Consider the following 27,218-nt stretch of genomic DNA (forward strand, 5'->3'; position numbering starts at 1 on the left):
CTGCTGAACTTCACATAGGAACAAATGAAACCAAGGGGGAACACAAGATTCGAAAGGACACCGAGCCAACCAGCTCTTTAATTTCACGCAAGAAGCATTTAACCCATGTTTCTGTACTGTTAAACAGAATGTGCTGGGGGCCTGATCTCTGCCCCGAGAGGCAAAGGGCACAGTGTGGCTCACATCCATGCAGCAAAGCCCTGGAGCGTAACCTGGCCCACAGTGCCCCCAGGGAAGGAAGGATCTCACGCCCCACCTCAACACACAGACCGCCACCGGACAGGAAAACACCCATTGGCATAGGGGAAGACCAGGGGAAAAGCATGCCAGGTACCGGCAGAGCACAGCCCCGAGGCCGCACAGGCTGCTCCGGCACCCGCTCACACAAACAGGCCTGCAGGAAAGGAACGGAGCCGGGAATGCAGAGAGGCAGAGGAGCAAGGGCAGGACACGCTGCGGGGAGCAGAGCGGCCCTGCAGAGCCCAGCAAAGCTCTAAAGCCAAGGGGCAGCAGGGAAGGGGGAGAGAAGCAGGACTGCACTCTCTGGGGACCCACCGGCCGGGCAGCGCCGGGCTCTGTGGTGCTCCCAGCACCGCATCCCGCGGCAGCCGGGAACGACCTGCCCACACGTGCTGCCAGAGCTCTGCCCTCCATCCTGGCTCTCACTCCCTCCCTTTGGCAGGTTCCTGCTGCAGCACACACGGCCACAGAGGTGCCCAAATTCTGGGCGTGCAGAGAGAGAGGTTGGTCTCAGCACCCGCCTGGGACACGGCGCGCTGCAGCAGCCGTGCGCAAAACGGCCCTGTCCAAGTGGAGCGGCCTTGCTAGAAGGTTCAGAGACAGCTCCGCCTTTTTGGGGACACCTGCCAAGTACCAGCACAGAGTTACTTCTACAAGCAGTGCAGCTCCGGTAAGTAACCACAGCTGAGAGAAGTGGCCAATATTTGTAGAAAAACAGTGTCTTAATCCTAGGGAACCCCAGTTACAAGCACGTCACCAACAGATCCTCTGGCTTTGATTGTGGTTGAAGTCCTGCAGAGGCTCAGGTGATGCAGAGGAGACCGGAGTATTTATTTTCTGGAGAGAAAGCAGCAATAAAAATGGCCCCCAGGTTTTTGTTCTTGTTTTGATTTTCCAGAAACAGGTCTAAATCCCCCAACCACATCAAAACCACCGATTCTAACTTGCCAGAATTACAACTTTGCTGCAAAAAGCCAGTAATTACTGTGCATCTCAGCCACGAAAGCCTTTTGAGCTCAAAAATAATTCAAGTGTATATTTTTCAGGATTAGAGATGGGAATTTCCTCACAACCAATGAACTTGACACAATCTTGAGGAACAGGTGCTAGAATGCCACTTGGACAGCTTCTCTGCTCCTTTGTCCCTCCTCATAAACACAGTAAGTGTAACTCAGGCTTTTTGAAAATCTTACGCTGCAAAACAGCCCCGAGGACCACAAGAGTAAGCAAAATTCCAGATCTCCAACTCTGTCGGGCGCAGCAAAGAACCTGATCCTGCAAAGGGAGCACTAGCTGCTGACAACAACACCAACTGTATGAACAGAGATAAAGGAAGCAAGTGGCTGGCAGGCATTGTGCATCAAAGGAACAAGGATCAGAAGCGGTCCCGGAGAGCTATGTGGCCAAATTCCACTGAAATACAAGGGACAGTGGCTGCCTAACTTCAGCCTGGATTTTTGATCTGCTAATCATATTAATCTGCAGTGGGTCGTGCCCTCGCTGTCCTGCCCAAACACACAGTAATGCCTCTCAAGAACGTTAATCTGTCCATCAGCATCATCCCTGCAAAGTGAGCGTGTCCTCTCCGTTTGACACGACCCACACCCACGGAGCACAGGGCTGCTGGCATTTCTTCCTGCACCTCCTGGAGGCAGGCACGGAAAGGGGGGCTGAGGGGAGACAACCACCACAGCAACACGTGTCCCAGAGCCCAACCAGCTCACCCCAGCTGCCCCCACCCCCGGCACACGTGCAGTGCACCATCTGTGGGTGCTCTCAGACCAAGCCGAGCCCCGCAGTGCTCACCAGAGGCACCAGGGGCACGATGCCCACCAGTTTCTCAGTTTAGAAAATTCCTTCTCTGAATTTTTATATGCACATTCAAATGATCCCAGGAGAGGGTTTGTACTGCTTCCAGTGCATGCAGGACTGCCAAAGCATCTCCACCTCCCAGCACCCATGGGCAGGTATTAAAGTGGAATCTCACGGTGTCCTGGTTTTTAGATGGCGCAACAACAACCTTCAAGGGTAACAAGGGAATTTGCTCTTGTCCACTCATGCCTTCTCATTAGTAGGATCAGGTACAAGACGAAAGGCAACAAGGGCACTGAAATGAGTAAGGAAGGGAAAAACAAATGGGAAGGAACTGCCCGCCCCTGCCAGGCTCCTGCTCATCCCCCCGGAGCAGTGGGGACTGGCACCCTGCTGCAGGAGCTGGAAGCACAGAGCCAAACCTCCTGCACTCCTCAGGATGATTGCTAACAACAGGCTGAGAGCACCAACCAGGCTGAGCCCACGCTGACCTGTACGCTCCAGCATTTACTGTAACGACCTTGTTGCAAAGCTGGTTTTGGCTGTGAGTCTTCCCTAATTTTATTCAAGTGGCTGGAGTGCAATGAAGTGTAAAGCATCAGAATCTAAGGAGTATCTGGCTAAACCCCAGCCTTGTTCACACACTAAACCACTGGAAGCTACCCACAGTCAGTGAACACATGGAGGCAGTAACTGTTACTTCCTTGGAAGTTCTTTGGGGTTTTTTTGGCGGGGTTTTTCTTGTTTGTTTGCTTTTTAAACAGGCAAAACAAAGCAATATTTAGAGTTTGGGCCAGCAGGAACACAACCAAAACATTTAATTTAATGTCAAGCCAGACTCGGAAAGAGACCGGTGACCAGTGGGGGTTATTTTATGCAAGAGGAAGGAAGGCAGCAGCATCAGGGAGGCCAGTCTGCACGGCACATCCCATGAGGAGAAGGCCAACAGCACATGGCTGAGACACTCAGCAGCCGATGAGGAGGTATCGTCTCCCACCGAAGTCATCCTGAGACTCCACCACGGAGCCCCACAGATTTTTCCGTCAGCACACACCCCCCCTGTCCTCGCAGGCACCGTGGGAGCAGCAGCAGCTCCGGGAAGGAGCAGGGCAGCACGGACTGAAGCCTGCTCCACCTGAAGCTGCCACTGGGAATAAAGGAAGTGGTTGGGGGACACAGAGCACAGCCTGTGCAATGGCAGCAGAGCACAACGTGGAGGACACAACACACAAAACGAGTCTCAGCCCCAGCATCACTCCAAGTGATGATGTGGGAGTCTTTAGCCAGGCAACACACTTAAAAGACACTCAGTCCTCCTCCCCCGAAGGGCATTAAAAAATTAGGAAAATGCAATGGCCCTGCATAAAAGGATTATAAATGCCAAATTAAGTACTACATTAGGACCGATTTTAAAATGATGATTCTAACAAACAAACATGCATCAAAGGCGATTAAGTATCTTACTCAAAATACCTGCTCCACTGCACAGGACAGAAACTGCCATTTTTCATCTTTGTCCAGCAGTCCTTTGAGCTTCCCGTGGCAGTCTTCATACTCGAACTTAGACTCGCTTTACTGAGCTAAAGAAGCTTTTCACAAGAGAGCATAACGCTGCAGGAGCAACCATCCCCACAGCCCTGCCTTCTTCCCGGGGGCTGGGAAAGGCCGAGGTGACTGTCCCTGCTGCTGCCCCACAGACCCCCTGCCCTGGGGGGAGAGTAGGACCAGCAAGGGGCCACCCCTGAAACCACTTTAACCAAGCATGGGGCTTTCCTCAACTCTGCCTGCATTACAAACCCACCTGAAACTCCATTGTTGCAGGGAAATTAAACAACCCCAAGCAAAGCAGGAAGCCACAGAGCCCGGGTTTGCACTGGCCAGCAGCCTGCGTACCACCATGTGCCCGGCAGCAGTCACACAGTATCAGCACGGATGGCCAGGGCACCGGAGAAATCGCCCCGCGAGGAGACAGCTCTGTGCTGCAGAAATGAGATGTGTCTGGGCATTGACCCGATGCAGAAATAGACAGAGACAGGATCTGTCCAGGGCGACCTACATTTCCCGAGCGCTTCACAGGAGGGAGGCAGGTGCCTGTCAGAGCCCCCGTTCCCATGGCTACAGGAAGCAGTGGCCAGCCAGGAGCAGGAGGGATGGCTGAGCACAGACACTGCTCCTCCACCCTGCTCAGCGTGGAGGGCCCAGCTCTGCCCAGGGACAGGCTCAACTCTGACCATGCACAGGCTCCTTGTGCTGGCAACCCAACATATCCCAGTACCACACTCCAGATTTGCTGGAGAAAGCTGGGAAAAGGGGAAGCAATGCTGTGCCGTCAGAAACGCCGGAATATTGCAGAAGCCCAAACCCCCCATTCTCAGCTGTCAGCTAAAACCTTGGGAATTTCTCAGCAAAGCCATTTCCCTCCCGTCTCGAGGGGGTAACGGGTGCCAACGTCCCTGAGCACGGCAGGGCTGAAGGTCCACGTGGGAACATCAGCTGGAACAAACTGAAAACCAGGAAAAGGCTAAGAGAACAACTACACAGCCTTCCAGTACCCACAGGGACTGCAAGAGAGCTGCAGAGGGACTTTGACAAGGGCCTGGAATGACAGGACAAGGGGGAATGGCCTCACGCTGACAGAGGGCAAGGGTAGATGGGGTATTAGGAAGAAATTCTTCCCTGTGAGAGTGCTGAGGCCCTGGCACAGGCTGCTGAGAGAACCTGTGGCTGCCCCTGGATCCCTGAAAGCATCCAAGGCCAGGTTGGACGGGGCTTGGAGCAACCTGGGACAGTGGAAGGCGTCCCTGCCCATGGCAGGGGAGCTGGAACTGGGTAACGTTTAAGGTTCCTTCCAATCCAGCCCAGTCTATGATTCTACAAACGGCAATGTTAAGATTGCAAAAAGAAGCCCTCAGGTGCTGGGGAGCTCCCAGGCTGCAGGAACGGCACCAGACTTAAAATGCAGACCCTGGACCCTCCAAATTGAACATCCCAAACCGGTGACTTAGTGGGCAGTTACTGTCTGTAGCAGCTCAGCCTCTTCTCAGAGGGGACATGGAGATAATGAACGGCAGTGAAGCAGTCAGCTGATGAGCTCTGAAAAAGTATCCAGGAGAAATTAAACACTGTGACTCCAACCTGTAATAGGCCCTCAGTGGCCCACTTTTTCTTCAAACCAAAGTATTTTCAGTTCAGGCCTAAAACTGTTGCTGAACTGCCCATTTTTTCCTAGATTTTTCAAGTGTCTAGGGATTAACTTTCATCTTCGTGAAGCATCAGATCGTGTTCAGTAATTCACACAGCCCCACTGTGAAGATTTGCTTGGGTCTCTTTTCCCTCTTATTAAACAATGGGGAGAAGATGCCCTGGGAAGCCTCCTGCACTCCCCCAAGGTCCCAGTGATAGCTTTTGTCCCGTTTCTTCTGGTAAACCAGCTTTGCCTTGATGTCTTTCAGAAATAAACATGAAAGTATGGGCAAAGGGGCAGGGGAGAAAGAACAACATTTTTACTGAAATGAACAGAAACTGTTTAAGGGGAGGTTACTAACATGAGAAGCACGATGATGACCTCTAATCATCACTGCATTGTTCTCCCTATGATTATAGAGCCCCTTTTACAGCCCAGTTTCCTCAAACCCATGAGGAAAACCTCGGTGGAGGACAATGAAACTGCGTCTGTATCCTTTTTTCCCCAAAAAGTGCATTTCTACTTATGGTCTGATTTCATCACACGTTTGGCAACTATTTCCAGGAGGTACAAAACAGAACTGGAGGCTCATCACCCCCGTACGAAGACCACCCCTTCCAACCCAGACTAGAGGCAGGGTGCTAAATGCTGACAGCTGTCTGTTTTCTCTGAGTATCACTTTCTTCTTTGGCAAGAGGTTGTCCCCAGCTACCCCAGTGCTCGAGGGGCTGAATCTGGCCAGGTCCTGCACCTCAGGGACCACGAGACAAAGAGTGGCCAGTAAATCTTCCTAAGTCCACAAAACTGCTACGGAGAATGATGGGGCACTGACGGATCGAGGGAGCTGCCTTGTTAGAAGAGAAGAAGCTGAGTACATTTCTGCTGGGACAGTGGTTGCTTTTCCACTTCTCATTAAAAACAGATTTTTCCTTTTATTCTGAAGTGGACAGTTCAGTCCTCCAGACTCCGTTTTGATACACGTTAAAGGCGCATTCAGTGCATTCAGAACCGAATTCACGCACGAATTTTAAGGAGCATTCTTGCAGGTGATAAAAAATCCAGCTCGGGCCCAGTGCTCAGTTTCCAAAACATCTCAAAGCTCAATGTTCCCATGGAAACTTGGGATTCTTGAACTTGCCAAGCACAGTCAATAGCAACGTTATTCAACAAATTTTTGCAGCCATTTAGCCAAAATAAAATCCTAACACAGAGGGCTCACATTAAAATACACAATACAATCTAATTTATACTCAGAAAGAAATCATGAATCACTTCTCACAGCTAATGGTGACTGCTCATTTAAGCTGACTAAAAATTATTAAAAGCTTTTAAACACTCATTAGAAGTGGGCATTTTCTTGGCTGCTTAAGAATGGTTCTAATGTAACGTGTAGAGCTGATAAAGCAAACTTTCCAATCCATGTAACCCCATGGATATTTCTATGTCAATAATATTATCCCATACATTGCTGAGTGTTCCAGAGTTACTGCTTGCAGAAATCTTGCATCTTTTAGCTCTCTGACATTTAGTTTTCATTCTAAAGATGCCAAACCGTTCCATTTTCAGAGACAACTTCCTCCTTCCTACAGCCTGACATGTTAATGGTGTCTACAGAAGAAATGAAAGCAGGAGACAAGTTTAAACCATCCTCCCATTATTGACTCCCTTTTATCAGAAGATCCCAAGAACAAAAACTATCACACTCCTGACCTCACAGTCCACACAGGAGATGAAAATGCACCGAAGAGAAAATAACTTCAATCAGAACTCTGGAGCACACCAGGCCCTGTCCACGCCAGCAGGAGAAGAAAGGCAAAGTCACAACACTTACACAGAGGACGTGCAGGACCACAGCTCCATGTCTCCTGTCCTCGTTCGTGAAGATGTCATTGGGGAATTCATGGAGAGCTGCAAAAAGTGGGGAGGGGGAAAGAAAGCTCAGATGTTTAATCAGCTACTCACACCCGCCCCACGTGCTGCTCCGTAACACAGTGAGAGGCTGCCCAACCCAGCCCTGCCGCCGCCTGCCAGAGGCTCTGCCTCACCTCCCTGTGGCTCAGCTTACCTTGTCCTCGGGCACCACCTTTCCCCAAACATTTACTGCGCCATCTGCTTCTGCGGCCAGCACCACCCCGTGACCCACAGGTGCCCAAGGGGGGATGGACACCCGCCTAGAGCCCAGCACGGCTCCTTCCTCCAGGGAAGCAGCCAGAGCTGTCCAGAGCAGGTGCAGTACCTCCTGGAGGGGCTGGCAGCTCTCTTCCCACTGCCCAGCAATCCACAGAACCATTGAGAGGAGTGCACCATGCGCTTCACAGCCTTTGCTGCAAACGCTCTGTCGCAAGTCACTGAAAGACAAACTCCCTCCATTTGCTCAAATGCTTCATTACTGCTCTGGATGTTAATTGGATTATAAAGTTCTTAAGGACAGCCTGCCAACTAGGCTGCAGGAATGGCTTTGGGTTAGAAACCAAAAAGCCAGTGTGAAGATGATGCTGTAGCATTCAAGTGCTTCTCAGTAATTTCAGATTTTGGAACAACAGCTTTCTGCAAATGGTCAGTTCTTCACATTCAGCCATCAGCTGGGAAAAAAAATCAAACTGTGTTCTTCCTGCCTTTCACAACTTTAGCGTTAATAAAGCTCTGGCAATAGGAACTTAATTAGCAATTGCACAGATGATTAAATGGAAAAACAATCCGGCTCACTCTCCTGGTTTTGCTGCCTCTGAAGCAGTAACTGAGCAAAAGGCAGATGCATTTTAATTTTGTTCCTCATGCAAGGAACAGCGACAGCTCTATCCAAGCACTGCACCTCAGGAGGAAAACACTCTCTTTTACATACACCCTTTTGCCCAAAGGCTCGGGTTATTGCTGTTAATTGTATTCCTATGGATTGGTAAGTTCTATAACGAGTCCTAACAAACTAGCTACTGGAGCAGTACAGACGGCATCCTTAAAATATCCGCAACGGAGGAGTGCTGCAATACCCTTCTCCTTTATTAGAACCAGCCGTTGCCCGTGACATCTTATCACCAGTCGGGACTCGCCTGCCAGGAGGCTGTAACTACTTCCAGGAGCTGTGACTACTTCCTTCCAAGGCAGAATTATTCCTGCCAGGCTGCCTTTCCCTCCCACCCCAGCACGTGTGCTGTGCTAGAGCTGACAAAAGTTGCCAGAAACACCCTTAGGTGTGTGCAGCCTAAGGAAGTAGTCGGGGAGATACCAGCACAAGGGCAGGAGTGAGGAAAACCCCAACAAGCAACACAAAACAATATGGGAGCTGGGAGACAATACAGGTAAATCAGGCGGAAAGGATTCATCTTTCCTCATCAAAACATCATTACGTGAAGACCCGATGTCTTCATCACAACTTTAGGAACGTTCCTGACCATTTCCCGTTCCACAAGCAAAGGCAGACACGGGGAGGTCTGCCCGCAGCAATATGAGAGATCGTTTGCTAACACACGTGTGTGCTTCCCCCCCTCCTGCAGCCGCCTCCGAGACTTTACATTCAGTTCCGACAGACGATAAAAATCCAATCCCTTTATCAAGAGTCTCTGGGAAGTTCAAGGAGCCTGAAGTGCACCTAAGGTAAAGGCATACAGGGAAAACACACTACAAAAACAGCATAAGCTGTCTCTAGTGTCAGTGGCTGGCAATCCTGGCCCTCCTTCCTGCGCGCAGCAGAAATGCCCAGTGCTCCCTCGGGTTCAGGTTTCCACCCCACACTGGCAGGAAATGCTCCTCCTTTTCGGAGAAAATCCAAGATGTCCATCACCACATCCTCCACGACATCGCCCAAACATGAATGCTTTTGGTGGGTTACACTTGGAAGCATGCAATTATAAAATAATGTATGCAAATTTGAAATCTGCTGCATTTTTATTAGCTGCATCAGGTGCAGATGAGTACAGATAAGAGGAGAGCTTTGCAAAACACAGGAGCTCCTTTCTAAGAAGGAATAAAGGGTGCTGCTGGAACACCACTCCAACAACAGCTGCCCTATTTAGCGGGTTATAAAGGCTCAGACAGTTTGTTATTTCGCTTAAAAGAGTCCCCAGCCTTTGTACAGAAAATAGGTGCAGATTTTGCCAGGTTTGTTTTGATTGCACATAAAAAACCCCAACCACCCTGCCAATGAACCTAAACTCAAAGAACGAAAGACTTCTGCCCAATAATCCACTCTGGTCCTGCAGACTTGGCAGGTATCAGCGTGGAGCAGCGGAAGGGCGGGATCTTCACAGAGCTCAGCAACCTCCCCAGTCACCTCCTGCGTGGGCATTAGACACAATTCCGGGAGCAGCCCAGCACCCAGTGCATTCCCAGTGCATTCCCAGCACATTCCCAGGGGATTCCAGCCCTTGGACATAGACAATTCAGTCCCAGTTTTCAGTTCCTGAGGGGCACATTCCCAGAAAGCTGAGGGCAGGAGTCTGCCCCTCAAAACAACACTCCTTCCCAGGGGTGCAGTTCTACCTTGCACCAGCAACTTGCAGAACTATGAAAAAATATTAGGATTATTAGCATTCAGAACTAACTGGAATTACGTGGCTGTTAGCAAGGTATGGATCGGCCTTGGAAAGGGAGTTAAATATTACAGGAACAGATGAGCATTAGGTGTGAGAGGCTGTGCTCTTTTGCACTTGACTCCAGGTGTTCTGACAGGCAGTGGCTGCTGTGCAGGACAGGGAGCCCGCACCTTCTGGAGACACCATCACAAAGGTATCGCCAGATTCAGATGAAAAGTTTGGATCTACACCCACCAAGGGAAGATTACTTTAGTCCTAATGCAATGAGCTGGAATGAATTCTTGTCCTTTTATTCTCAATCAGTGTGCAATTCTTCAAAGCTGGAACCCTGTTCAGCCCCGGCCACAGATGACTTACAGGATGCTCTGCATCACACTGCACTCAGAGGGTTTGCTGGCACAACACAAACCTGTCTCTGCCTAGGCCAGGCGTGCAGGGAAGGTGCTGCTGTACCACTCCTCAGGGAGCGGAACTTTTCACAACCCTCTTCCCAGCTACTCCTTTCCCTCTCACATTTAATGTTCCCACCTCTCCAAAGGGATTGCTTTTCAGAAAACCCAGCACTGTACTGGATCCGTAGTTCTAAAAGCTGAGACAGACACTTATTTTTTAAGAAGTCTTTGTATCGCTAGCCAGTGTATCTACTCTGGGGACAAGAAAACCCTTGGGAAATCTCCCACTGCTTTAACAGGCAGAAGATGTTCAGCCTGGCCAATGAATTACCAACACAGAAAACTCCCAAATTTACAGCCTTGGTTCATTGTCTCATGCTGTCCCCACGATTCTCGTCCTGCGAGTTCTGCTGTTGTCACCTGTGAGGGACAGATGTTAGTGGAGCATATCTTGTGATGTGAACCCAGACAATTTTTTGCATCCATGCATCCTTTTCACACAGAGAAACAAAAACAGACTTTAAAGCAATTGGTTACCTTTCCACCTGCACACTCAGAATCATTATATTAAACTCAAGCTTGAGATTGCTGCTGGGTTCAGGGTACACAACAACATTGCATTCAGCACCTGCCTGCAGAGTGTTTCACCCAATCCCCTGACCTCCAGCAGCACCCCTGGACAGTACCATCTCTGCATCCCTGCAGTCTGCCCCTCACAGGGAGCGGGGACCTGCCAGGGTGAACCTGCGGGCACGGGAGGTGAGGGGGCTCAGGAACTGCTGGATCTGTGCAGCCTCACGGCTCCCGCTGCCTGGAGACCAGCTCGGGCACACACAGCCCACCAAACCCTGTTCCCATGGGGAGCGAAGTTAAATCACACGGCGCAGGCAAGGGACTGTGAACATCTTTAGCCGCCTTTAAAATCAATGAGATGAGCTAAATTCTCTTTGAAGGGAGGGTGTGTACATTTAATATATATATATAAATGTTTTACTGTCTGCCAAGTGAAAATGGTGTTTGCATTGCAGTGGCATGACCTAAAATGCAAAGAGAGCCAAACAGTGGTAATGCATCAATAATAAAACATTTTTCTAATGTTTCACTCGTGTCTCCACTAAACTGCTGCAAACCAGCAGCTGAAGCAGCGTGGGGTACAGCCCCCCACAGTAAATTGTTTTATCTGGGTGCAAACATGCACACACAGCCACAACGCTCGTGGTTCTGTGGGCATCCCTAACAGCTGAGCTGCTTCTCATTCCATGCACATCTGACTGCCACTTCTCCAGAATTTCAGATGTCCACAACTGCACAGAAATCGCAAAATGCATTTCCTTCGAAAGAGGCACACCAAGTGACCAGCCCTGCACACCCCATATTGTGTGGTCCCCCTTTTCTTTAGACTCTCCTGGCTACGTGCTGTGTGGCTCAAGTCCTGCTCCATCATGGGGCTATTCCTCTATGCCAGCTGTACACACGCTTTCCTGACGCCTTCCTCCGCTGCAGGAAGTAAAGTCTTGAAGGAACAAACCCCCAAACACAAGCAGAGCCTTTGTGAAGTCAAGAAGGTTCTGCCTTCAGCTGGCTTCAGTGCAAATGAGTCGCTTGCAAGGTCATGGGCGCATCAAGATCCAAGGGCAACAAGCAAATATATCTCAACATAAATGGGGGAGAAATCAGAAATAATAAATAATATGCAACAGCATACGGTTCAGAGAGAGTTTAAGCCAAGTAACAGCAGCAAGTGACCTTTAAAGAGAAGGTTATACTTTCCTTTGTTCAGTACAAGAACTAATTTCTGTCACAGCACGAATCTGGCAATTGTTTCCCAGGATCTTTGAGCGTTTATATTCCTGTGTTTCACTTGACCATGCTATAGTTAAGCTGCTAAAATATATATATATATATATATAGAGACACACACACACTATATATATATATATATACATATATATATATACACACACACACATGGATACTTAAACTGACAGAGGACAAGGGTAGATTGGATACCAGGAAGGAATTGTTCCCTGTGAGGGCGGGCAGGCCCTGGCACAGGCGGCCCAGAGAAGCTATGGCTGCCCCTGGATCCCTGCAAGCGTCCAAGAGCGTCCAAGAACAGGTTAAATGGAGCTTGGAGCACCCTGGGACAGTGGAAGGTGCCCCTGCCCATGGCAGGGGGTGGCACTGGGTGGGCTTTAAGGTCCCTTCCAACCCAAACCCTCCTGGGATTCTGCAGCAGGTTTTGCTCTGCTCTGTGCCCCCGTCCCCCCTCCTGAGCAGCAATTCCTCCCTGTGAAAGGAGGCGCAGGGAGGTACCAGCAGAACTGCCAGTGTTACAAGTTTTACAGACCTAAGCACAGTCGGTGTTGGATCAAGATGTTTCCCTTGACAAATGCAACGCTTCTGCGAAGTGATCCATTATCAGCCACACACTCTGGTCAGAAATAGCTGGCACAAGGAAGGCTCTCAGTGAAACCACAGCAAGAAAAGAACAAATCCCTGGCTGGCTCCTGTCCTCACATGAACTGCCAGAAATTCCTAATAACTTACTGGCTTAATTACAGCTATTCTGGAGTTCCCGGACTTCTTTTCATTTGGAACAGAATACAGTCCCTCTTTCATTAGCTTTATTTTGGGGAACAAATATTTATATTGTGTTCATATCCATGGGCAGACTAACCAAAAAAGGCAACTTTACAAGAAGCACTTTTACAAAGCCACCGGGGAAGGAAGAGATGCTCCTGTCACCTCTCTTCTTTTCTTGGGGGGGAAAAGGAAGGGACGTTTTAATCTCTCAGCATCCCAAGTACTGGATGCAGGGGTGCCATGAGTTCAAATTCCCCTGTCTGTGCCCTGAGTTCAAACTCCCCTGTCTGCTTCAGTCTTAGCCCCATTACAGGGGTGGCTGGGAACCCGGCAAAAAAAACCCCCAACCTCCTGCAAAGAATCAAACTTTTGGATTTTGCCACAAACATGTTAAAAGTTGTGGCTTAAACATGTGGTCCAGGAACAGAGGCAGCTCCAACGTGGGCCAGCCAAAGCCAGCCCTGCCCAGCAAGCAGCAGGGCAACGCCGTTGTGAGCACCTGGAATGTGGCACGGGGACAGCACCTTGGGCCAGAGGAGGGTGTGAGGGGGGACAGAGGTCCTAGAGTCATCACAGAACCCTTTAGGCTGGAAAAGCTCTCGAAGGCCACGGCGTCCAGCCCCCAACTCAGCACTGCCCTGCTGCCAAAGTGAGTTCTGCTCCAGGCCACCCCAGCCCTCTGAGCCCGGAGGCTGCCACGGGCTCTGCCTCTCACATGCCATCAGGGCAGGGATTTACTGCCTGCAAATGAATTTCAACATTTAAACTGTCCTGGCTCATCTGCGGAGCAGCTCTAATACGCTTTAAGCTCCCTCGAACGTATAAATGCTTAAAGCTATTACAATCTCTTTGTTATTTTACATTAGGCACCCCATTAACTATTTTCTTACTTCGACATAATCAGTGTTTACCATTATTTGGAGATTAATCCCGGACAATGAGGACACACGGCCTGTCCCCTCTAGAGGCCAAGAGCTGGTTGGCACGGCAGGGCGGCCCTGCCAGTGTTTACCATTATTTGGAGATTAATCCCGGACAATGAGGACACACGGCCTGTCCCCTCTAGAGGCCAAGAGCTGGTTGGCACGGCAGGGCGGCCCTGCCGTCCTGACACCCTGGGGAGCACAGGACAGGACCCCAAAGCATGTCAGGATTTTCCATTTAAGCTTACACTCCTGGCACACAGAGGGATCTGGTCCCTTCCCCTCTCAGCCACAACAGAAGCCAAGACATCCTCTCCCATTTCCATCCAAACACAAGGTGCTTGAAGTGCTCAGGCGCTTATATCTTATGTAAATATATTTAGCGAATCAGAGCGAGCTCCATACTTCAGACGTCCATCATTTTGCTCTGTGCATATAAAACTGGCAGGAAAATTTCCATTCCAAGATTGCAATGTTAAAATGCTACACCTAACTAAAGCATCCATAAAAGGGAAATTAGAGCAATCCTTTACTTTGATGGAGCAATGAAAGTACACTAAAAGGGAATTCTTGGGAGTGTAAATATTAGCATGGGAGGGATTTTCAGGTGACAAAGCAGCACGGCTCTCAGGATGACAGCCAGCCTTTTCCAAGCCATCCCCACATCTCTGGCTTCAGCCACAAGCCCAGCTCTTCTGGAAGAGAGTTGCAGTCAGCTCTCTGCCTGGCTGAAACCCACAGCACAGGGCACTTACTTGTGCCCTCTGAATGTCTTCACACCTTCTCGAGTCCCTTTTTCAGTTTATTGGGATTTCTGAACACCGCTCTGCTCCTCCAAGTGTACCTCGGGCGCTCAGCTCACACCACCCGCACGCCCGACAGGTCCCCAGAGTTACCAGCATTATTTAATCCAATTTCTCAGCTACTGCACTGTGAAGTTCATCACGTCCAGGCTCAGCTGGGAGGTTTCTCAGCCTACCAATTACCCTGCCACCAGCAATTCCCTTACTCCAGGCTGAGATTTCACCAATTTTCTCAGTGTTACACGCATTCATCACGCACTTGGCAATGACTGTCTCAGAGAAGACTGAGACACATGCTGTCCCAAGAAACGGGATGAAACACATTGTTTCTAAAAAGAGTCGGGGCAACTGCACACCTTCTGCTGAGAAGAGCCAGCTGGGAACTGGGGATGGCTGTGGAAAGAAGAGGGTGCAGCAAGCAAGGTCCTCCATGGATGGGAACCACCACAGCCCTGTCTAAACCAACAGCTTTCCAGCAATTAGCACTGACTAAGGATCTCTAATTTACTTCAATCTGCTACAAAGTGACTCCAGCAGCAAGGCTGTCACAACACCCTTTGGAACCAGTGCTTAGGGCTGAGGTCAATTAAACTGGGGGTTCTGGCTCCCCACCACAGCCCTGACAAAGTGCACGCCTTCTGTTCCCCACATCTCGGCTTCCGAATTGCACGGGAAGCTCGAGAGATTTTTGTCTCCTTTGTAATTATCTATGTAGTGCCACACTCTTCCTTCTTGCTCTCATTTTGTCCAGAAGAGTGTCCCTGATGGAGGAGCTCAGTGCTGCTCAGGGGACCGAGCCAGAGAGTGAGGACCATCAGGGTCCAGATCCTTGGAAAACCCACGCACAGGCTTTGCTCTGAGCTCCCAGTAGCCCAGGCAGGACAGAGGGCCAAGGCCTGCCGTCCTGCGTCACGCGGCAGAGCTGGGTCCTGCCCTTTCCTCTGGGGTCCCACTGACAGACTTCAGTTTGGCTTTCCTGTTTTCCTCCTAGCTGGTTTCCAGACAACAGAAGAAGACACAGTTCGGTTTATTCTGTGACTGTGGGGAAAAGTGAACACGCAGCACATGCAGATGAAGCAAAGTACACGGCAGGTCCCTCCGCAGTTATGCATCTTTCTTTATGGTGACAGGCAGGCTTAGAGCCCAATCTCCAGCATAAAAATCACATCAATCAATGTCAACACACTATTCATACATCAGAAAGACAACACTGGCTTTAAATAGGTACCAGTGGTTGCAGAAGACAAGGCGCTTCCAGAACTCCATCTCCGAAGAGCCTTTCATCTCACTCAGAAACTGAAAGCCCCTAAATATAGGACTACTGTTAAAAATTCATGAGCTTCAGCAGCTATTTATCAAAGTCATGGAAATAGGATATTTTCATGATGGTGAATGGCTTGACATTCATTACTAATAAGCAAATGTGCCCTTTATTACCATTTTAGAATAGAACATCGCTACCGATACCCATGGAACACTGCATTATCACCGGGCGTTAGCATTAGCTTTGCTACAATACACACATCATTCCTGCCATCTGGATGCCTCACGCTTATTAGTTCCCAAATGACGATGTGGATGAGGCCAGCTTTGCGGAGCCTGACCGCACAAGGCTGCCGGGAAGGTCTGTCCCAAAGGCGGCACGGTGCTGTGGGGGTCCTCGCCACGAGCCGTGGACCCACCTGCACCCCCACTGGGTCTGGACCACACTCGGAGCGATCCCTCCCTCCAGGCCCCCGGATGCTCCCAGCAGAGCCCACTGGAGAGTCCCAGCTCCTTGGTGGCAGCGGCCACTGGACACAGGCAGCACCCCCTGCTCACTGCAGGGCTGCAGATCAGCAGTGGTGACACTGGTGTGGCTACAGCCCAGGTGACAATGCAGGTGACAATGCTGACAGGGACACCATCAATGGCAGCTCCTTTCACACCCCACTCTCACCTCCTAACACAGTCCCTTGGCCTTAAAGGATCAATCAGAATGCAGCCTGACTTCCATGCAGAAGTGAAAGAATAGTTCCTCTCTGTGATGGCTTAAGGTTTTTTTGTGCCTTTTATATACACAAAACATTTATACGGTCTCTGTGCTGACAAGGAAAACATTCATTGCTGTCTGCTGGGAGAAAGGAGAAGCAGAGAGGAAGGAGGAACCCCCTCAACTCCCTCACATGACAAGAGAAAGCTGGCCACAAAAACAGGGTGGCTTGATTTCAGTGGATCCCTGAGAATTCGTTCTTCCCAAAGGCTCTCTTGAGGTAACTTGACCAACAGCCATCAAGTGCAGATGAGCTTTTTCTTGCCTGCCTGGGCAGAGAATACACAGTGAGCAGCTACACCTTTTATACAGGGAGGCTTTTGCTGTGGTCTCCACCCACACGCCCCTTGTTCTCCCCCCTTCTTTGTCCCTTCCTTTCTCCAGCCGGAACAAGCCCGCACCACGAGGTATTTACTACGGTTTCCTGACCTTCACTCACTCTGGGTGAAGCACTGGGGGCTGTCCCCAGCCTGACGATCAGCCTACCCAACACACCCCAGCCATCGTCCACACAGCCCCGATGCCACGTCTCCAGTGGGGGACACCCATCCCTCGGCTGCCCTGGTCAGATCCAGTCATGGATCTCGCTCTGCTGTTTGAGCAGTCTCTTTTCCTGGCTGAACGTCAGCCGGAGCACCCGAAATGCCGGCACACGGATGTGTGCACACCGCGAGGCCCCCAGGCCTTTTTTCAAGAGAGACAACGGCGCACGCACAATTCTCTTCCTCCTTCAGAGGGCATCAGAGGAAGCTACAAGGGCAGCTGTAATTACATCTAAATCCCCACACAGGCAGAACTCTATTTCACGTGTGGCTGGAGAAAAGACCATCTGTTTTATGAAGGTACTACCAGGCTCTTTTTTCATTTTCTTTCTTATCCCAATTACATTCTTTTCCTCCCCTTCCTCCCTAAGCGGAAGCAATTGCCTTGGTAATATCAGGAGTCTCAGAAGAAGACGATCTTTTCAAACGAGAGAGTCTTTAAAGTGGGATTATACCTTAACAGCAGCGAACTAGTCTTTCAATCAATTCCAGAGGATACACTTACAACTTCATTACTCTGGAAGAGCCTACATTTATGGGGCAACAAATGAGAAGCATTTAGAAGAAGTGCCTCCAGCCTCTCCTTCGCTGAGCACCCCAGAACTGCACTCTGGTGCTCCTCCAGAGCTTCAGGCTTGCCAGAGGAGAAGGAGGAAGGGTGTGGTCCTGGTTTCAGAGGTGCCACAAGCCAGCGGGAAGCGGAGGATGGACAGGCCAGCTGGCAGGAAGGGGACAACGACATAGCAATCTGCAGGGGCTTTTAAACTATTTCTCCTCTTGCAACCCCTCCAAGTTCTGTTTTCTACAGCAAAATCCTGTGTCATCAAAAGGTCGGCTGGTCGGGGTGGTGCTTGCACTGCTGATGTTACAGCTACAGCTGGAGACAGAAAAAGAGCACCCCAGAGATGTTCTCCCATTGGTGCCTTATTTAATACCTTCCACTTTTACATCAAGCATCACCCACCTCATCACCCTATCCCCACTCCTGTTGCCCTGCCTTCCAAGGTGGAAAAACAAGACAGCAGTATTCCTACCCTCAAGGAAAGTCTCTTTGTGTGAAGGGCTGATCCCTGAGGAAGCCAGACATGACATTTTGTACAGCCCCTGCCTGCTCTCGGCAGGGCTGGAGCTGGAGAAGGGTCACATCATCGACAAGACTCTCCCATTGCATGTTGCTTCTCAGCGAGCAAATTCCAGAGATTCTGGAAGAAGCACATGTGTAGACCAGGGCCATGTGCTCACGTCCTTCCTTCTCTGGCAGCTGTGGATGCACTCTTGGGATGAGGGACCCACCTGCACCCCCACTGGGTCCAGGACAGGCTCCCACACAAGGGCATTGACCACCTTCAGCTGCTGGGCCCAAATATGGACTGTGTGCTGCTGCCTGTGCCCTGACTCACATGAAATCCATCAATCCCATCCCATCCCATCCCATCCCATCCCATCCCATCCCATCCCAACACACAGTTACAAGGGCACTTCATTAAAACCAGGGCGATCCCTTGTTGCCTGCTGCACAGACCCCTGGGGTGCTGGTCCTGTGATCTGCTCTGGAAACTGCTCCTCAGCTATGACTGGGACCTTCCTGATCCACAAGAAAAATGCAGATGCTTAAAACTTCAGGCATTTCACATGGTAAATTCACAGTCCAGCTCCACTTCCTAACAATGCACATATGCGCTGCAATGAGAAGAGGCCTAGAGCCCCTGAAAGCATTAATAAAGAGAAAATCCACTTGCACAGCACGTGGCTTTTAGTTTTAATGGCTGCAAGGAGACAAAACACGTTTAAAGCAAAGCCAGGGAGGATGGCGAGCATCTCCTAGCATTCCATCAGGCTGCAGAAAAGCACTGTACCACTGAGGATGCTGAGCCAGAGGCCTGGCCAAGGCATGAGGAGCAGGAACGGCCAGGCAGCCCAGCAAAGGACAGAAGGCGGCTCGGGATGTGAGCAGGTACACAGAGGGGACACACCAGAACCAGCTGCAGCGAGCCAGCGAGGCTGTGAGCTGCTCCTGGCTATTCATCCTGTCAGGAGGAGGCTCCCCTCAGCCGCACAGCGATCCAGGCTAATTTCCTCTGCTGACCTACACACCGCTGTGTCACACTCGGGGAACACATGCCAGACACTTTCAAAGAGCTTTGGGGAGCTTTAGCCAGAAGGGCAGTGGATTTCAGCGGCAATCACACAGCCAAATACCACGTTTCCCTTGGTGGCATAACCTTTGCATAACTGTTACACTTCCCTGCCGTGATTAATCTGCAAACAGCCCGAAAAAGGCCTCTCATCTCCTTTGCACGAACAGTCCCATTTCAGGGGCGCACCTACTGAGGGACCCTGTGCACCCCAGTGCAGTCTCCCGTGGCATCGTTTCCAGGTGTCATTCCAGCCACGCGGAGGCCCGAGCACGGCACCTCTCCCTGCCTGGGTACTGGTCGGAACCAGGGCGAGAACCCAGCGGGATCCGGAGACACGTGTGGAAGTGCTGCCAGCGGGGGAAACTCCGGGTGTTCGCAAAAGGCCCGGGACACAGAGCGAGCTCCGCACTGCCAAGCCTCAGGGCACGCGGCTGTGGCGCCCGGCTGCCACGCGGAGCTCGGGGAAACGGGCACGAAACAGTGAATCCTGCGGCTGCAGCGGCCTGGGAAAAGGGGGTTGCCGAGAGCCAGGCAAGGCACGCCTGTGCATGCAAACAACCCGCGGGATGGCAGGGCCCTCCAGAGCGCCCGGGCGCCGCCGAAGGAGCGCTTTACTGAACAGCAAGGGGGTTTCTCGGGAGCTTGGAGCAGATTCGCCCCAGGGAACTGCAGGTGGCCCAATGTCAGCTTGGCCATCAGCCAGGCCACCCCAGAGTGGTACCCACAGCGCGGCCGGCGAGGCTGGGCCAGGCAGGGCGGGCACCACAGGGCTGCCCACAAGTGCGTGGGATGCTCAGCTCCTGGCCCAGCTCTGCTCTCCCTGGAGTCACTGGTGGGCCCGGAATCGACCTCAGCAGCACAGGCTCCCCAACACCTCCAGCACACACACTGGCACAGCAGCCAGCAGCTCCGCCGTGCCCTGCCACGAGCCACACGAGCATCAGGGGACTCTCCACAGCAGCACCTTTGTACTCACGGTTTCATACCCAAGCCTCTTCCTAGGGCCTCACACCCCTCTCACCCCTGCCAGGGGAAGTGGAGGACAAACCACAGCAAGCACAGCCGTGATATCCCAGACAAGAACAGCGCAGGAAACAAACAGGTCTCAACTCAGACGGGTTTTTTTGGTGAAGGAAGGAAAAGGTCTGCAACGTTCTATCTACGCACTGCTGTCGGCATCTCTGGGGCTAAACTGGATCTCCCAAAGCACAGGGGGCAGCAGCAGAGTTCACTGTCACAGCGGTGAGATGCAGGGACATCTCGGAAAAAGCAAGATGACAACACCATGGTGCTTGGCAGTCTCCTGCTCTGTCTCTGAAACAGGCTGAGTTTTTAGAGGCTTTAAAAGCCGACAAGCTGGGACCACTGTACAGCCAATGCATTTGGCTTGCCAGGAAGCAGAGTGGATGCAGAGGCAAGGAGTCATGAACAGCAAGGCAGTTGTGCCCCTCTGCAAGCAGACTGAGGTGCCAGAGCACAAATCAGGCCTGGCAGAAACCAGTGCACGCACTAACATCTTTCAGGGCTGCCTCCTGTCAGCTCCGAGCCACTGCTAATTCCATCAGATGCCCCCTTGGGTCAGCAGGCATCCCTTTTACTCTACAGCTGAAGACACAAAACCGGGGCACAGGAGACATTCAAAACGCAGCCCATGTCCTTCCCCCCCAAGTTACCATTCCACATCAATCAGACAGAAAAAATTATTACAGGGTAACAGGGTTGAGAAGGGAGCTGCTGAGAAGGGGTATGGCAAACCAAGCCCGCTGTTCTGCAGGAAGGGGCAGCACAGTTTGCTCCCGCTCCTGTGTGCTGGTTAAAGCACAGCAGCCCGAGAGGGGTCTGCTCACGTTTGGGTGTTCTGCTCAAGCCCAGACAGCCTGTGCAACCCCTGTGCAGAGCCACAGCCCTGCTGCCCTCTGCGCAGCCCAAGCGTTGCCCCTCCTGCAACCCAGGCAGCAAATAACAGCTGAAAAGAAAAATTTCTCTTCTTCCATTCTGCCTCCTGACACTCTCTTTCCTCTCTCTCACAGCTCCAGGACGCCGATTCCTCCACCGAGGTGCCTCTGCTGATGCCTGGGGAAGGAGAGTGTCCCCTCCACCTCCCTCCTGCCCAGAGGTGTGCAGCTGCCACTGCCCACAGTATGGCAGGGGGGGGAACCCCCCCCGCCGAGGGGTGCCCCGCTGCCACTGCCCACAGTATGGCAGGCTGAGAAAGGAAAAAGCCCCAAATAAGAGGCAATGGCCACAACTCCTGACCCCTGTCCCCCGTGCTACGGGCTGCCCTCAGGAAGCTCACGTGGCGAGGAACACTCGTCATCCCAAACACACTACAAGTTGGGTTTGCAATGACAGGCTTTGATTAAAATTGGCATCTCCTGCTGCCAGCAGCCTCAGCCCTTCGAGGAGAAACACTGTATGGCAAGCACAACATGGAAACCCCCGCACGTGGACCTGGATCCATGCTGCTGTAATCCAGGGTGAGCGTGGAACTACTTACACAGGGCACTGGTAAAGAAACAATTACTGAAATTAGCTGGGGACAAGATCTGCAGGAAAGCTTTTCTCTAGTGAACCAAGGCCACGTTTTTCAATGCACGTGGAAGCCCTCGCACCCTCTCTCTGGATTCCTTCAGTATCAACTTTTGGAGGTAACCACAAACACCTCCAAACCAGGAATCCCAGGGGCAGGGATCATCCCTGCAGGGGATCATCCCTGCAGGGATCATCAGGGTGCAAACATCAACGACAACAAACTGTAAGGAGGCTGTTGAAACAAACACAGCCCTAAATGACAGCAAAACCCCAGAGACCCTTGAAACGGCCCCAGCACCACTGCTGGCCATCCCTGGGCTCTGCTGGAACTACGGCACTGGTGAACACAGGAGATCCATTACAGGAATGACCACTGTCCTACCGGATGGCACAGCCCTAAATCTGGCACCAATGCTCAGTAACCAGCCACCAGTGAAAGTGCTTCTTATGGCCTGGTCAAAAAGTAAAATATTGCACAGATATTGTCAGGCACCCAACACTAGGGATTGACAGGACCTCTGCTACGGGCCCTGACAGAACAACCACAGCCACGTTTCCAATGAAGGTTCAGCAAAGCAAAATATCACTAAAGAGCAGCTGAATATTAATCAATGAGACTGGAAGCCACAGCTCCTCAGCCAGGAAGATCCTCGTGGCCATTCTGCGGAACACGACAAACACAGCCAGGTATAGTACCTGCTTTATTTCTCTGCACTGTTAGCTCCCAGCAGCAACCAGGAGAGGAAAGCAGTCCTGGCTAGAGGAGCCTGGCAGCTCTGACCCTCTGGCCCTTTCCTGAAGGAGGCACAGAAGCTCCTGAGCTGGAAAACACGAATGTTTCTGGGTCACAGACCCAAACATCCCCTTCCAATGTGGGAGCACAGCTGGAGGAAGCCACATCTCCCTGCCCTAGCTCTGGGTAACTCGTCCCCCCCTCCTCTTCTCAGCCCCAGGCCCCCTCCAGGTCCTCACTGTTCACGCCCCAGAGAAACACCATATAATTGGGGTCGCACTAGGTGACCTTCAAAGCGCTCTCCTCCAACCCAAACAATTTCATGATTCCATGCTAATTAACATGACAAAACAGAAACCTGCCACGTAACAGCAGTGACCAGAGTGACCCAGCACATCTCTGCCGAGCACCTGGACACAGAGCCGAGCAAGGGGACCAGGGCCACAAAGCCGGGAGGGTAACAGCCCCTGCAGCCGTGCTGCTGGCCAGGATTAGTGCCCCCTGCATTCCCTCACAAAACCAGCTCCAAAATGATGGATGGCTGTGCTGTGCGCGAGGGCACACGGCTGCTGCTGGCAGCTGCAAATTCGGAACTGGGCAAGAAGCGACAAAGTATTTGGATCGCAAATACCAATTTGTTCCACTTCTAAGGCTCCTTTCCATGAGATCTCCCGAAGCTGCTGTGAAGAGCTGACTAATCCTCTCAGGCACAGGCATCACCACCGTCACATCACTGAGCAGCACAGAGGTGTGGGGGGGTGAAGTGACTCACCAGACACCGAGGCAGCGCGGAACCGAGGGACTGCCTTTCACACTCACGGACTGAAATACTTCCTCACGTTTCCACCGGGCTCAGCATCAGACCGGAAACCACCCCACCCCTTCCAAACCCCAATAAAAACCCTTCAAGCCTGATTTTATGGGACTCAAACCACACAGCTTTTACGGAAAACTAAATTATTTTTGTTAAGTCCCGATTTTATTCAGCTCTCTGCTGAGAATTTCCCTATCACAAGTTAGCTCAGCCACAGCAAACCAAAACCAAGGAAAGTTTTTCTGCTGACTGCTTTAATACACCTGAAGCCCTGAATGTACAGGGCTGGTTTCTAGGGCAACAGCGCAAGGTGGGAATAACACAGCTTCGGAGGTCTGGGCCCCTTGGAGGGGGACCTGGACATGGAATACAGCTCAGGCATTGAAGGATAGAGGATCTGACCCACCCCAGTGCTCGGTTAGTTTGATGGAAACCTGGGACATACACTTCAGCTTGCTGTCAATGCCATAATTTAGTGTGGAGACTGAGACCAGGATCTGAACCCCCCGATCCACTCAAAATCAACTCCGTTTGCACGTGGTGGCTGGACAGAAGGAAGCTCCCTGCCCCACTGTTAACCAAGCCAGAGCAGGAACATCCTGGTGCAGGCAGTTAGCCCCTGCCAGCGCTCTGGCACGTGCCATGCAGGGAAGCACGTTCTCCCTCTTCCCTTTCCACGCCTGACTTTTCCCTGGCCTGCTCCGCAGGTGTCCGCAGGCGGCTGGGACAGAGCCATGGAACAAAAACGTCGCGTCTCCCAAAGTCACGGCCTGCCCCGGTCCCACAGCCATGGAAACAGGACACACTTTGTGCTTTTCCCACAGCGAGGCTCCATCGATCAGTGAAGCAGAATATTTTTCTGCCCCAACCACGGGGAAAGAATTAATCTGTAAAGCAGCACTCCCTTGCATGATGCCTGGGGAAAGCATTACCATCCCCACCTAATGCATTTTCCCATTAGTTTCCTGAAAGGCTTCCCGGCTCATGACAGGTCAGCCCCGCACGGGGTGGCTTTTCCTGCGCAGGGTGAGGCTCTCCGGCACTCCACCACCGCCGCCTGCTCTCCATCCAAGCCCTACAGAGGCCAAGTTTTCCTTTTTGAACCATTTGATATATGCAGTTGGAGCTCTAATATGTGGATAGGATCCCCAGGGAGGGTTTGTGGTTGGCTGGGAACATTTCCTGAGGTGTTTTTGAAATCTCTTTTAACTCTGAGATTTTTCCCTCTTCCCCGTTGTTCCTCTTATTGCTGCCAAGCTGAAACATAATGAGTTCATTTAAACTGGAAGTGGGAACGCTTGCAAGGGATCTGGGAAGCTTTAGCTGTTCCCGTGTCGGGGACAACGGTGAGCAGGTCTGGCTGAAACGTCTCTAAACACTCAACAGGTGTGTTTAAAACAGAAGAAAGAAACAACTGAACTCCCTAACACTGGAGTCTGCATTTAAGCAGTATTCCAGTGCTCATCAAGCTCCCTAACGAGGCATTACCCGAGCCGACCTTCGATGATCCCCCTGGCACCAGGCCACGGAGGGAATCCCCAGACTCTCTGCTAGGGTCCCATCACTCACGGCACAAAAAACCAACAGTTCACAGACGCCAGAGAAACACCAGGAATACAAAAGCACCCCCGAATCACTCCTCCATCTGGTCCTTTCCTGCCTGCTGTGTGATTTGCACTTTTACCTTTAGCACCTGGCCACCCTCACCTGCCAGGGAGCGCGCAGTCAGCAACGGCAATCTGCCTTTCCTGTCCCCTCCCAGGCACTTGCTAATCCCCTTGATTCCCTCAGAGACAGCCGCTCCTGCTCACTGCATTTTCCAGGTTAGACCTTTCCCCACCCAGAACAGGCCATGACACTCTGTGAGGACAGAAAAACCACAGGGTTAACATCCTCACTGCTCAGGAAAGAGTCAGGAGGCTCCACCCGAGATCCAACCACGCTGCACTGGGCCCGGCATGGACAGCAGGATCAACTTGAACCTTCTTAGTGAACAAAGCAGTCATGCAAAAGGGTTCTCCCAGTCTCACCCAGCTGGCTGGTGGCAGATTTGGAACGATAAGCTCCAAAACTCCCGCTCTGCTCATTGGTTTTGGCTGCCAGTCCTACATCCGATGTGCCCTGTGTGACACAAAAAGCCACCCCGGCTCCCTGGGATTTTAGAGATGGCTAGCACTCATTACGTCCGTGCTGGACTGCAGAGACCGAAAGGTTTAGATTCATTCAAAAAGCACATTAGACTAACTCACGGGAGGCAGGTCCTGTCAGTGCCTATCAGACTCCACAACTCGGATGCGACTGCTGAAGAGCAACTGGTTCTGCTGGAGCTGGGATAGTAAAACAAGCCTCTGGCCCGGCCCACTGCAGAAACTCTCTACGTCTCCCAAATATACCAAGACACTCACCTGCAGCACTTCCTCTGTGGGGCAAGATCCAAAAATAGCCAGATTCTGCATACAAGGCCTTCTGAGCTGGCATCCAGGGATGGCAAAGGTCAAGTGCGCTTTGTTTTGGCACTGCTCAAACAAGCCTGCCCCTTTCCAGAGAGGGCGGCCAGACCAAAGATCCTATTTCCAACACCAGCCACAAAGTTTATGTTTCACCTCCATCCTTGGCAGCTGTTTGCAGTTTTTACTGTTTACCCTCATATTTATTCCAAAAACAATACAACGTGCTCAACGAAGATATGTCAGGAGAACGCAGCACACAAAATAATAATATCAGCAGGCAGGTCACTGGAAGTTTAGTGGCTGGATGCCAATCAGATAATGATTTGCAAGCTGTTTCTCAACACGTGGGTGAGCACATGGGACCCTGGACTGCAAGCAAAAGGCATGTTTTTCCTTGGAGATGAAGCTCTCTCAGCACACAAAGGTACCAGCCCACAGAGGCTGAGATGGGGTTACTTGAAGCTGTGCTCATCTTTTTGTCTCATGGCAGTTCATTAAACAGAAAAGGAACGTGTTCCCACCTGAATACTGAGCTCCCACTGCTCTCTCCTGGTGCCCCCGAATGCCACTCAGCTTAGGAATGAAACGTGGCAGAGCATCCACAGGGTCCTTGAGACCCCTCAGCTTCCGAGGCAGGGACTCCTCCACCCGAGCAAGCTGCTCCACTGGGGCTCCAGTCTGGAACCTCCACAAACACCTCCCCATAGTTCTGTAAAGGCTTTCTGCATGACACTGGATTTGAGCTGGGACCTCACCGGTCCCAGTTTGGGGCTGGTCTGGTTTTCCCTCACAACCTTTTCTAGGAGGTTCTTCCACACCACCCATCTTGTGGCTAGAAATTTCTTGTTTCCAGCCTGCCATCATTGCACATTTCCATCCCCTGTTCTTGTGCCAACCCTGTCCACCAATTAAGTGCTAACCCCTGGGTATGTACAGAGAGCACTTCATTTTTTTTACTTACTGCACCAAACAGGAACAAGGTGTTGTTTTCTTGTTTTGAGCCTCCACACCCCCCTGATTATCCCGGTATTTTACATTTACCTGCTCCAGCCTGAATTACTTCCTCCGTGCGCTGACACTGTTGCAGCGAGCACTCCTAACGAGCACGTGCATTTTCTGATCTCTGCTGGAAACTCTTCATGTGCCAGGGCTCAGCAACTGGCTTCCCTCCGTGCAGAAGCCGTGCAGAATCCTCTCTCAGAGCTGGGGCTGTTGTGCTCATCCCCATGAGCGCCCGGTTCTCCCCCAGCCCAACTCACAGCTGCTCGCCTTCCAACCTCTGTACACAAACTGCCGGCAAACACATGAAAAAGACCAGTCCCAAGACCCAAATCCGGATGAACTCCTCTAGTAATTGTTTCCAAGCTGCCTGCTTCCGCAGGAGCACAAAATTTGAGGGCCACAGAGTTGGGCAGTGCAGATCCTACCCAAGGGATTGATTTACTCCCTCGGTGGCTTCCCACAGAGCTTAGGAATGGCATGGACTCACCCTGCACATACTTTTCCCA

General features: G+C 51.5%; 1 protein-coding gene across 2 annotated transcripts in view; it reads right to left on the minus strand.

Moving 5' to 3' along the window:
- The window catches only part of SLC24A3 (solute carrier family 24 member 3), a 100,185-nt gene that overhangs the window by 54,910 nt on the left and 18,057 nt on the right, over positions 1 to 27,218 (minus strand). For both annotated transcript variants that reach the window (XM_008630751.2, XM_017730433.1), the window contains exon 2: positions 7,068 to 7,144. In XM_008630751.2, coding sequence (XP_008628973.2) covers positions 7,068 to 7,144 — 77 coding nt within the window. The remainder of the gene's footprint in view (positions 1 to 7,067; positions 7,145 to 27,218) is intronic.

The sequence above is a fragment of the Corvus brachyrhynchos genome, unplaced genomic scaffold (assembly GCF_000691975.1).
Source record: "Corvus brachyrhynchos isolate BGI_N302 unplaced genomic scaffold, ASM69197v1 scaffold133, whole genome shotgun sequence".
NCBI classification, from domain to species: domain Eukaryota; kingdom Metazoa; phylum Chordata; class Aves; order Passeriformes; family Corvidae; genus Corvus; species Corvus brachyrhynchos.